Source organism: Haemaphysalis longicornis, unplaced genomic scaffold (assembly GCF_048455015.1).
Source record: "Haemaphysalis longicornis isolate Haplotype H1 unplaced genomic scaffold, Haemaphysalis longicornis Haplotype H1 scaffold_25, whole genome shotgun sequence".
Classification (NCBI taxonomy): Eukaryota; Metazoa; Arthropoda; class Arachnida; order Ixodida; family Ixodidae; genus Haemaphysalis; species Haemaphysalis longicornis.
Window position 1 is genome coordinate 3,497,195 of NW_027526314.1, and position 13,296 is coordinate 3,510,490.

General features: G+C 42.5%; 1 protein-coding gene across 1 annotated transcript in view; it reads right to left on the bottom strand.

Annotated features, from left to right (window-relative positions):
* The window catches only part of LOC144172646 (uncharacterized), a 138,700-nt gene extending 126,852 nt beyond the window's left edge, over positions 1–11,848 (bottom strand). The window contains exons 1-2 of the mRNA XM_077701288.1: positions 11,808–11,848; positions 6,341–6,427 (exon numbers count right to left, since the gene is read on the bottom strand). Coding sequence (XP_077557414.1) covers positions 6,341–6,343 — 3 coding nt within the window. The 5' untranslated portion in view covers positions 6,344–6,427; positions 11,808–11,848. The remainder of the gene's footprint in view (positions 1–6,340; positions 6,428–11,807) is intronic.
* Positions 11,849–13,296: the final 1,448 nt, after the last annotated feature.

The window sequence follows — 13,296 nt, forward strand, 5'->3', positions numbered from 1 at the left end:
ACGAAGGGTAGTGGCGGCAACCGTTTTTTACTAGGCACACACAATTGCGCCAAGAATAGGAAAGGTAATCTTTGATGTCCCCACACATGTACCACGTACGTACCACTACAGTAGATCTCCTCTTCTGAAATATTAGCAAGGAAAACTTCCGAAAATCGGGAAGTTCTTATTTTCTAGTGGGCGAAATTGTAGCTTAAAATTTGTTTTACACCCACGATACGTTTTATGAGCAGAAAAGTCTTGTGAGCATGCGCCACAAGGATCATAATTGCGTGATATTCAGCGCTTAAAAAAATTTCCTAGTGGAAACCAAAGATTTCGTAGTAGAATACATGATTCTACGACAGTTTAGGACCTGCGACCTTCAAAAGGTAGACTAGCTAGACGCTTCATCTCATAGCCACTGCACTGGTATAACTTTCACGTCTCACTGTACCGTGGTGTACGCTATGTTGGCCAGACTTGACTGAATCCCTCATGCAAAGGAAGTTAATTCAGGACACACACCCAGACGATAGGGTCAAAGAAGAGGCTGTACAGACGGTAATAGGAAGGGTGTACGCTTGGCCGGCCATCATGTCTAATATACCTACATGCACTCCAGCATATGAAAACCTATGGGTTCTGCACAGGCTCAATAAGCAACGTCAAAGAGAATCTTAAGATGTGCCTGGAACGTGAAAGCATCTACGGATTGTTTGTGTAAACAGGTATCAGCAGCGAGCATGCTGCAAATGTAATTGATACGCAAACGTCAAGGCTTTCATGGGGTGAATTTAACAAAAAGAAATGGTGAAAAAGATCCCAATTTCAAACTACATTGATGTTATATGTGCATGCACTATAAACACAGTCATCAGTATGTTAACTGTACGTAAACACTCAAGTGATATGATCAAGCAGAACTAAAGGCCCCACTACAATCGCCCAGTTATGTTTCTTTGCAGTGGAATAGGTCGGTATCTGTTAGTCGCACAAACAAGATTCTCTGATGGCATGGAGAAACAGCTGGAAAGTGGCTATGGAGCTCCAGCTGCTTTACACATTTTCTGTAATACCAGTTATTTGTTTGAAGTTTGCAATAAAATTGATGTCATTTGTTAGTCTTTTTAATTAATGAACGAAACTTTTCATGGCCACAAAACAGTGCTCACTTTCTTTGGTGGCTTGTAACGATTCACTAGAATTTCACATGGCCAACCCAAGGAATTCATGGCTCGTACACTGCAGGGTAGTGCTAGTCTCCAAAAACATTTGACAGGACGACTGGAAACTAGCGCAGCCCACACGCTCCATAGGTGGAAACCAGTAGCCCACCCACAGTGCCATAAAACAGCTAATGAATGGAGTGAGTCTCTGCTAAATATTAAGCAGGTTCAAAGGGTAGGTTCGCATTGATAGATTTTATGCCATCGTTCACTGTGTGTAGATTAAATATTTAACGGGCACAATAGTCATTTTTGTTATTTCGGACAGTTCTTGAATGGTTGCCTAAATGTTCTTTAACAAAACAAAAAGTGAAAGCTCTCAGTTAGGGATTTTAAAAACATTGTTTTGCCTCTCCAGCAATTGTTCCTACCTGAAGGAACTCGGCTGATAGTTGGTGCCGACTGTCGTCCTCGCTTGCTAGCTCCCTGACCAAGTACATGAATGCAGTGACTAAGAAAGATGGTGACCAAAGTGAGAAGAGAAGGTGGATCCCGTACAACAGCCCTTGATCATCTAAACACCAGAAAAAAGCGCCGATGACTCACAGGCCACGACTAGGGCGTTAAAATACCTTTTGACATACATTTACAGGGCATTTACAACCTTTTATAAAAAAAAATCTTATGATTACACACAGTCCCTCCATAGAAGGGGTTTGTTTCAGACAAGGTCATTGAAATTTGTTATTTAACAACATAAACTCATCATTGGTCCCTTTCATTCAGTACACTTACGGGCTTCGTTTTAAAAACCCTGCTGTTTCTATTTCACGTATCAATGAACTGCTTATGCAATATTCTCTTATTTACCTATGTTCGAAGTAAACTGTGTTATACCGTAAAATGTGATGTGCCGAGTGCATGCAGGTGTAACATTCTTCAATGGGACATGCAGAACATGAAGCTCAGTGCTGATAAACTTAAATCAGGGAAAATAAAGCTCCCATGTTGCTTCTTTATTTTTGTAACTATTCTCTCTACCAAATACCTTGGTGGTAACTCAACTAAGCTCACCTTTACCCTAGGCCTTTATAATTATTTTGCTCTGCAATTATACATTCTCAGCTGGAGCATGCCTGCTGAATTCAGACCCCAACCACGCTTTGCTATTTCACATTTGCAGCTGTATGAAATGTTGCTCTTTAGGTTTTGCCAATGATTTCCAACAGGCCACTTAACTAGTGTCAAAACCATTTTATAACTTTAATTGCTATTTATAGCAAACAGTATTATATCATTTTTCATAACACCTTTTGTTGTAACCTCATTCAATGATTTTGTTACACCGCCAGCCTGGTTCATAAATCTTTGCGTGAACATGCTTGTCTTGCAGCTAATCTGCAGTAACAGACACCACACATTTCGGCTTTCCAGCGTAGCTTTGGTGTCCGCAAAAAGGAATCTTTATCTTGGCTCGTCTGCAGCGCTTTGTAGAAAAAGATCACTTGCTGGTTTGGCTTTCCCACAGGACTCTAGTGTAGTGCAAGAAAGTATCGCTTGCTTTTTCCTTTTTTGTTGAGGTTTTAATGCTGTGCATCTTCCAGGAGAACCCTGGCATTTTGTTTATAAACGGAGCTTCACACCACAAATAGCGCACAGAAAGTAGAGCTACTCACTTTCTGCATAGACACGGATGTTTGGCAGATCACTTGTCATTGACAAGCAAGTGTTTGATTTCTGGCTTAAGGTGCAACACTGGGATAGTTTACTAGTTGGGGGGGAAAAAACGCAGTGCTGATAAACGGTACTGAAGTACTAGGAAAGGTGCCATGATCAACATGGTTTCCATGTGTTCGCAGCTTTTTGGTCCAGTGTTTTTCATGAATATTTGCCAGGGGGCCTTAACATGGCCTGCTTTTGTGTAACAAAAATGTCAACAGTGAAGCACTTATCAATGCTCACTTGCTGCTCATTGATACCAGAGCAAAAGTACGTTCAGCAGTCATTTTATTGTTAAAGCCACCCATGATCCATACACCTTCCAGCTGTACTGCAACTTTCACAACCACCGACAGACATTCACATCCACGCACGTGGCCTTGGCTCCAGTTCTTGCACAAGGTATTAAGTACTCTCGGTAGTGGGCAATGTCACGCTCGACACCAACCATTACGCCAAAGTTGTACTTGAACTATTTTTTAAGCCTGTTGGCTTAAAGGATTGTTTAAGTGCCCGTTTTGTGGAAGAAAAAGAAACAGCTAATGGGCACACAACACACAACCCGTGAATGTGTTTTCTAGCAGCTGGCTTCTGACGAGACTTGCATCATTGTGAACGAAATGTGGGACATTTTATAATGCCCCTTACCACTAAGTAAATTCACTTGAGCAATTTTCCAAAACAGTTTACACAGTGCGGAGTTAAAAAGCAATAGAATGTGAAACGTCCCCTCACAATTGGAAACTCTTCCTGTTCACTACCCCAAAGGCTTTGACAGTAGACGCTTAAGCACGCTTCACCAGTTGCGAATACAAGCATTAGTGTCAAGTTGAACTCCGCAGAGTGCGTGGGATGGGCATATAGATGTCAAAGCCACTTGGAATTTGTGCATAGACTGCAAGCCTCCGAGATAAGCTCTCATCATCATCATTAGCCCATCCTGCTGAGAGTGAATGAAAGTATTGTGGCTGGTTATGTTCAATTCCAACCAAGCCAAACACAAGAGTAAAGACGGAACGAGCCTATCAAAATACATACTCAAAGCAGATACAGGAGGAAGTTCTGTTGCCTAACCAGGTTAGAGGAGGCGAAAGGTACTGGAGCGAAGGAAAGGGAAATAAAAGCCAAGCAGTAATTTTAAGCATTGCCTATCATTTCATTAAGACTTCCTAAGTTGAAAGCACAATGGTACTCTAAGCAACAAATCTGAGCATAGATGAACAATAACTGAATTGTTACTTGTTAATCTTATGCACACCAGACTTTTAAAGGACTATTAGCAGAAGTTCCAAACTTGGCTCACACGGCGATCTTATCGGCTGCACTTCTCCCATGCTTGCACAGTTGGAGCTTGAGCCTCCTTGTACAAGAAGCCAGCCAGTCAGCGAATGGTTTCAGTGGTATCTTGAATAGATATATCTTTGGACGGGCAGTTGGGCTCCACCCACGGAAGTGAAACTGCGCTCCCTGCACGGATTCTGCAGCGCCACGTGCACAGATCGTTTCTGCGGAATAGTTAGGATACATTTCTCGGCGACAGTACTACTGGGGCCCGGGGAAAAAATTGCAGAAGCTACATGCGAGGTCGGATTGCGTTCGATGATGCCGTGCGCTACCTGACGACACTCGATTCGTGCACACGCTGACACTACGTCGCTCGCCACGGCGCGACGCGATGGAAAATACTGATCCCCACGTTTTATAATTGAGCCACCACTCCAGAATCAGAACACAAGGCTTGGCATGGAAGAAGCGAGGCACAAGTAGACAACAAATGCAGGCGCGTAAAGCCGATAGCACGCGAACTGCATAACAGTGTGAAGCTTACAAAATATTAAACGACAACAGTACAGTTCTAGGAGCATGTAAAAAGCGGGGCGAAGCAGCGTGCAGAAAACAATGCGTTAGGCTTACCAAGACGTGCAACAGCAAGTTCACAAAAAATACCCAATCTAAATAATTACAAGCACACCTCCCAACAAGAAAAAAGCGCCGCGAGGCAGCCGCTGTACAGGGAGATAAGGACGTAACGATGCGTCAGGCCTGCCATTCGAACCACGGGCGGAGAACATCGGGACACAAGACGGGAACACCCGGCTGCCGTCGTCGTTAACAAAAAACTGGCATGATCAAATGACGTAAATATGACGTTTGCTTTGTGACGTCACAGGAAGTCACGTGATTACTTTAGCTTGACGTCACTTCTGCGTGGCAGCAGCTGTTGCCAGGGGGGCGCAGCTCGTGCCACGCGCGTGGCAGGAGACTCAACCTTTTTTTTTATATCTGAAAAACTGTTCCGCGCAAGTCAACATTTTTTTTAGGGTGTGTTTTTGAAATGTTTCCCTACAAAATGTATATTCTAATTTTTTTCTACTACCGGTGGTTTGATATACACAACTCCTTTTTTATCATTTTTTTCGACAACTTGACAAAAATTTTGATTTTGATATTTTTTTCACAACTATGATATATGAAAACCTTTAAAAAACTGGTGTTATTGGAAAGGCCGTTAAATAATCTGCATTTTGTGCTCCTGCAATTAGTGCCTAAATAATTTTTTAGCAGGAAAAAAAATGTTTTCTTGGACCCATAAAAATTGGTCAATTTTCTGCGGTAGCGAAAGAGTTAAATTGGCTTCAAACTCAAATATTCACAGATCTCTACTAGATAAACTACAGAAGGCACTTACGTCTGCTGACAGAATGCCTTCCCAACAGCTGTTCTGTTCTGTTCTGAACTGTTGTGCTCATACCCAATACCCAGCAAAAATATGGCTTTTCTTGCCAGGCAAAAAAGCAAAGCTTAGGCTTACGCCTCTTTTTTTTTTTTTCCGGCACATGCGAAATGTGCTTACAATGTGCTTACAAAATTCTTAGCAAATGAACAATAAAGTGAAAAGTGTGGTAACGACACTTCACAAATTAACCGATCATATAAACAATAAATATTTATCCTTTGTCCATCAGCCCGCCTGCACTTTATTCATACCACCTTGAAGGCAATCAGCAGGATGAATCTATCATACACCACAAATATTTCATTGTTCGTCCAGCAAAATGCTTGTCTTTCATTCATGCCACCTCCAAGGCAATCAGTAGAATGAAGGCAACCATGAATGGATATTAACAAGCATAGCTTAAAGACAACCGCTAAACACGTTGAAAAGCAAAAACTAACTAGAGCTTCAGAAAAAGATGCCAACAACCATGCAATATCTGGCAACCAAAAACCATGTCAGAGAAAGAAAGAGACAAGCAGAGAGATAAACAGTAGCCGCTGTGCACACTTTTGCCTGTTTTTCTATGTGCTGGGGAAATGCAAAAGCCCTGCCGTGCATAGTGAAGCCATGGTGTTTTATAATTGCCTTACTTTTCACAGCGAGAAGATGAGTTGCTTTGGCCCAACACCCATGCCACTTATCTTGATTAAGGATATCAACAAGCCCAATGGCAGCAAGAGAAAGAGGCCCTCACCATGGTGTCGCCCCGGCCTTCATTTTGGCGGTCGATCACCTCCCAGGTCTGCTGGTGGGCCGAACAACAGTGAAAAGAAGGGTCCACCTGGCACGGAACAAACACATTCAGTGCCTCTCCACAGGAAAAAGAGTAAACTGCTGGCTGTGGACAAGGGCTTTCAATCCACACTTGCAATGTAGCTGCACACACCGCTTACCGTAGCTTTTGCATGCTTTAGCGACATGCAGATATTACTCGTCTCTGCTTCACTCTTCTACCTTCACTCAAAATGATCTCAATGGAACCTGCATGCCACAGTTAATTCAACATCCACTATGCTGCTATCCAAAACTTGGCTTTCCTTGGCAGCTAGGCTTGCACAATGAGTGCACTATTGTGGAGGCCTATGGTTAATTTATGACCACCTGAAGACTTTGGCATTGGGGCCGAATTCATGACACACAGCCGTTTTAATTTTTTCCTTCCACCAGAAAAACAGCCACCGCAGACTGTAACCAAACTTGCAATTTTGTGCCGAGCAGCACAATTATTTGGCCACAGAGCTGCCACAGTGGGTTCAAATTACTTGTCACATACGACAAGATAATTAAATTTTCATTTTTCAAGGGTATGTGATCGGCCCAAAAAATGTTTGAAGTCCAAAGACACTTTGCACCCAAAACCAAGGAGCTATCAGGCAAGGGAAAGCCTTATATGTTTCATTAAATGTGAAAAGTGAGCATGAAAAGTGACCTTCATCATTGACCTCAACACGAATCATATTAGAAGTCGCATGACCTCAGTAATGGGAACTGCACAGTGAAAGAGCTCGGTAGTACTCTGGCGCCATTGCTTAGCTACTGCATACACTGATTGCTGCTTTGTATGCTGGCATTTGTGATAGTACAGTGCTGTAAAGGGGTGTGTAGGTGCTGTGGCATCGTTGCTCGGCGTTGGCATTCGTATACCCGAAAACACTGCCGAATTTTTTCGAAATCACTTTGGAAATTTTGCAGCAGAGTGCGAAGTAGTAAACGTGCATACTGGTTAATGCTGGAGCTTCTCAGTACCATCATAAGCATTTTTTTTTGCCGCTGAATTTGTTATGTACCATTTGCAGGTGGTGAAAACTTCTTTCAAGGCTTGCTTAAACTAATATTGGTCACATGTTATCATTCTTCCTAGTTTCTCTCTTCCTGCTGATGTATCACAGTAGAATTGCAGCAGAACTTGCCCTTGCATTACATATTTATAAAAGCAGGGTTCTTTAAACAATGTTATTATTCAGCACCCCCTTTAGCCTGACAATGAAATGTTACAATGCACAATTCTATCAGAATTTCAAAAAATTTAACGGTAAAATGTCTCACTAACAGGGATTATTGAACTGAATGTTTCCAGCTGAAAATGCAACTGGAACATTTCCACAAATCAGGGATCTCTTAACTTTCATGCATCCAGCAAGTCAGAACTCTTGGTAAGATCGGTAGGGACACAACGCGGGGTAAAAAATAAAAACAATTAGGGATGCACACAATTACCGAAGTTTTCTGTGCCAATACAAAAGAAAAATTAACAGACGCCACTTATCTTAACTCGATCAGGCCTAAAAAATTCAGTACACAGCAATGTGCCAAAGAAGAGGAATGAGGAAGTCTTGCAAAAAGAAGCCCTCAAACAAGTGACACAAGAAAACATTGAAACCACCACCACCCCCATGACAACACACGATGCCGTGTCTCCTAGGCCCTTCGAGGACACTGCTAAATTTGCGCCGTTAGTTTGCTCGATCCTCCATAACGTGAAGATTTGAAGATTTAGCCCCATCTGAATTTTAATTGCTTGTCCATGCATATGAAGAAAAAGCTAAAGAGCTGAGCACCACTGAAGGTATTAAAGGCCAACTGCACTAAAATTTTCAACAACTTAAAAAAATACTGTATTCTAATAGTTCACATAAGAGGAACGGCAACCGCAAAACATTGCGTTCGAAAAAGCAACACACATGATGCAAGTGGCCTCGGCATTTTCATAACCGAAACTGACAAAAAGGTGGCCATTACTATCAGCTGGATGTGAAGTGGGTGACAGAACGGAAGCATGGCGTGCCAGCATCGGTGACTACTCATAGTAGCCTCCAAATGCACATGGCAGGCAGTGAATTTTGCATCGTCTCCATGGGCTGGAACCAATATTTTGCCAACTCCAATGAAGCTACGCAAAAAGAGCAACATCGTGTTGTTACGAACCGAGACAAAGTAGACAATGCGGCAATTACATTAGCATCGACTTTCAGCAGGGTAGAAGGCCTTGGCGTTGAGAGTTAAAAAAAATGGCCCAACTGACAACGCTGTCTCTCTGTAAGATATCGAAGAGCACCTTAATTAGCCCACTCCTTGGTTAACATCTCACTTTTGCTCATTAACAAGCAATGTACGGGCATCAACCAATCAATTCTCAACTCAGTAACCAGTAACTCAGTAACCTGACAGTGCAACTGTGTATTTCACACTAATTCTTGGGAGTAACGATTATGTTTTTAAATTTACAAAGTTTTGCTATCCCCGTAGGAGCACTGTACGTATTAGCGTTTCAACTTTTTGGCTAAGGAAAATGCGCGTATTGCTACCTATGCGGTTAGCTTTGAAACACCTGATGCCTATTGCAGCAGTAACCACAACGCACTATAGTCAACTTTAGTTGATACTCACCAAAGCTACACTTGGACCATTAGGTATGCTGACGTGGATAGTAAAAACTATGACAGACAACCGATTTTTGTGGAGTGCATGTCCTACAGCTCTTATGAAAGTCAGCGTTTTATATACGGGGGTAACCGCAAGGGATTCCTAATAAACAGGCGGCAATCATTTAAATTCTACACTTAAATTTCTGAAGTCTGAAAGGTGGCAACATGTAGTGTCTCACTACCTTACATGTGTAAACTATTCCGTCGATTTCAACAGGCTATTCAAAAATCGTATGAAGGTTGCACATTATTGTGTTATAATGTGGGTATTAATACTTCGCTATGATGCTTTTACGACAATAAGAACTTGTTTGGATCAAACATGGAGAACGAAAATTTTGAGTGCAGTTCGCCTCCAGAGAAACAAATGTCGTTGGGCAGCGGACATTGGTCATATTGGACAGCAGTCACTGGAATTCTACTGATGGACACTTCGTGCTTCAATTCAGAAGTGACCCAAAGACAAAAGTTCGATTTGCACTTGATCAATAATTCCCTCCTTTAGGACAACCCTCGTCTCTCCAAACACTTTATAGGTTATAAAGTTACACGCCCGGAGGACCATGCTGGTGGCCAGTTGGCTATTCGCTCCACGGGCTGAGACCAACAAGTCAGCTTATTTTAAAGGGGCCATGCAGAGAAAATGTAAGTTTGGTTCATTTGAAAGGTTGCCTCACTTTTAACGATAACTTCACTCAATTAAGCTACGTAATTAGGGGGAAAAAAGGGCCAAGCAACCCACTAGCTTATTTCCCATGCTAGAACCTACGATGTCTTATGGCCAGCTGTGCGACTGGCTGGGGCCAGTAAAATCTAACGCAAATAAAACAGGGGTTATAAGCTCGCAAAACGAGCTATTTGGGCCTAAATTTAATGCACAATCTCTTTATGGCAGTAAGAATGGTGGGGTAAATAATGGAACCTACGAACGCACACGTGAATATAGAAGCACCAGTGTGTATACTGCACGCACTATATGCCGGTTATAGCTACACATCCATCCAGCGCTTCGAGCTTACACTGGCTAACTGGTAGAAGCGACATCTTCTGTGACTCTGTCGAGCATACCCAGTGTTTCACGAAACGACTACTATCAACCAGTTGAAAACATCCAGGCACAAATCCAGTTAAAAACAAAGTGAGGGTAAACAGCGGTCCCAAGTGATATGGCGGCTCCATCTAGGAGGACTGACAGCAAACAAGGCGTTCCACCGCTCCCTGGAGCCCTAGTCCGTATACTTAGGTATGCTCACTTCAGTACTACCCCCCGGATATGTCATCGCAGACATCATAAACACACTATTCAGCAGGAAAATCAAAATTATGGCTTAAATTGTTTAATTTCTCAGTGAATAAAAACATCGTTTGGAGCCGGATAAGTGCTAGGGGCATATAAAACACTAAATCTTTCGGATAAAGCAAACTTGTATTTTGTCTGCATGGCCCTATTAAAGGGGCCCTGCAGACAAAATACAAGTTTTATTAGAACGATTTCATGTTTTATAGTTCCCCCAGCGCTTGTCTGGCAGCAAATGCTGCATTCACTGAGAAATTAATCAATCTGGGTTAAAATTTTGATTCTCCCGCCAAATCGTGTTTTAATGACGTCACCAATGAAGTAATAGGTGCGTGCATCTAAACGAACTTCCACTGTCATTCGGCTCTGCAGCCTTGCTTGGCATCAGTCATCCCAGATGGCGCTACCCTACTCATCCACGGACCGTTGTTTGCCGTTGCTTTGTTTTTGTTACTGCAGAAAGTATCGTTTCGTGAAAAATGGGGTATGCTTGACAAACAGGGTCACGTAAGACAACATCGCTTACACCATGCAATTGGCCAGTGTCGTCTAAGACAACTCCAAAGCAGCGGACTGCTGTGGAGCAGAAACAAGCATAGTGCGCCCAGTACCAACAGCAGTGCGCATCAGTACTTCTATGCTTACATGTATTTTAGTAACTCATTGCTTACCGCAAGGTTCTGTTCCGGGAAATGAGCTAGTGGGTCACATGGCCATTCCCTTTTTTCCTAATTATATCGCTGATTTGAGCGAAGTGTGCGTTAAAAGTGGTGTCAGTATGATTCTAACGAGGCAATCTTTCGAATGAACCAAATTTGTGTTTTTTCTGCATGGCCCCTTTAGGTTGGGACCTAAAAATTCATAGCTGTAAAGTTTCCTTGAATTCACCATCTTACCCCCTTTTACAGTAGGTTTTTTTTTTTTCATATAAAACTAACTTTTAAGTCTTACTTCTGCTCTTTTTTTTTTTTGTCGAAAGCCATCCAAGTTTTAGGTAAAAAAGTTATCTCCATCAGCAGTTTTTTTTTTTTAATAGCTCACAAAATAGCTCAAATAGCTCCTGACCTAGGTTTTTCGTTCTCCTGGCAAGCCAGTCAAATGGCAGTTGGGGGCAAGCTACGAGCACCATAACAAAAGTAAAACATCAAGTACACCGTCCACCATTGACGGTCAGAGCCCCTTTCGTCATCAAGACAGGCGTGAACGGACACAGCAACTTTCCCCGTTACCACAGGAGCACAAAATATGAAATAAAATTACAAAAACAAAAACAAAACTTTTTTTTTTGCTATTCTGCTATGTGATAAAAAAACATGACTGCCGGTCACGAACCACTTTTGTGGCACAAACAAGACCGGCCTAGCAAGCGTCCTGAGAGCCCTACAAGGGCACAAGAGCGTAAGCAAAGGCACAGGCAGATGAAAGAACTAGAGACATACCTTCCCGAAGAAAACTGGGGAAAAGCGGCGGGGGGTTCGGAGAACCTACAGGTGCACAAGAATGAGACATCAGAGCATGGCAGGCTGACCCAATTAAGCAACAAGCAGTTCTCAGTGCTGCTAGTATCTGAACACGCTACGCTCAACTCACAGGTTTTTTGCAGCGAGCCTGATTTCACCATTACCTACAATGTTCTCATTTGCATCTTCCAAAATTAGACTAAACACACAATTCCGTGGCTTTGCTTGGGAGGATAAAGGACTCTTGAACTCTTGGAATATTTAGTGCATCCTCTCAGAAAGTATAAAACAGAAGTGCATGTACACTGAAATTTTTTAAGAGCAGGCTTTCCATCAAAAGGCAGCCCCTTTTCAGTGAACTGTAAAACCAAACAAAGCCGTTTTCAGAGAAACATCGAACACCGACACCCTCTCTGAGTGCGGCTTTGGTTTACAAATGTCGATAGCAATTGATTTTTTCAACACCCCCTGCTTGCAAAAACAAAAAAGGTACACAAGCCAAGGCATTTGTGCATTTGGAGCTATCCGATAAGAACCTAAGAAAAGTCACCAACAGTGTTCTGAGACAAATCTTGCCACAGAAAAGAGACAAAGGGAAAGACTGGTTTCAGTTGCTTTCTGCATACTTCTTTTTCAGCCAAAATACATACAAAAACAAATTCCTGTCAATAGCAAGTGTATAGTAAAACAATGTACTTCAACATTGGTTACCTGAATTTGCTGTTTATTTCAGCCACACTTTAGCAGTTCCGACAGGGTAGAATTAAGAATCTGCTGTACACACAGCAATGCAACCTGTTGGTTAAGTGTGGAGCTGTCCTGATGGCTTTTAGATTCCACTGTACTATATATACGTGTCCCCAGATTTTTCACAAACCATTTATATAGCTTACAAAACATTCCATAGCTCACAGCTGGCACCTTCTACCAGCGACTGAAGAAGCCCAAGCATTTTAAGAACCCTTACATTAATGAACACAGCCCCACGTGCACTAGCTCACAGACAAGTAACCAATGTGTCCACTAAAATAAAAGCCCTCCTTGAGGAGCACAAAGGCAAGCATGATCAAGAAGCCAGGCCCACACCCCGGTATTTGCTTGCAGCCACTTACCTCTTGTCCATACTTGGCCTCCTCGTCGCCCAGCTGTTCCATGCAAAGGCAGCGAGACAACGCACGAGGTTAGCACATATCATAAAACATCTTTTGTGGCAGACTGGGCTCCAATCATGCTATCCAAAAAAATCAAGCGCTCTCACTGCTACTTTTCAACACAATGGAAGCATGCAATTCTTGTAGTTTTGAATCTGCCCTGTCGGGACATCTGTGGTTTCTACATACTGAAACTGTTTACTCTAGCTGGCTAATACGTTACCTGAAATATGTATCACACAGCCTTTGTGGGTACACTGCCCTACATTTTAAGCACTCTATGCAACAGATGTTTTCTTCATACTCAGCCTTCCAAC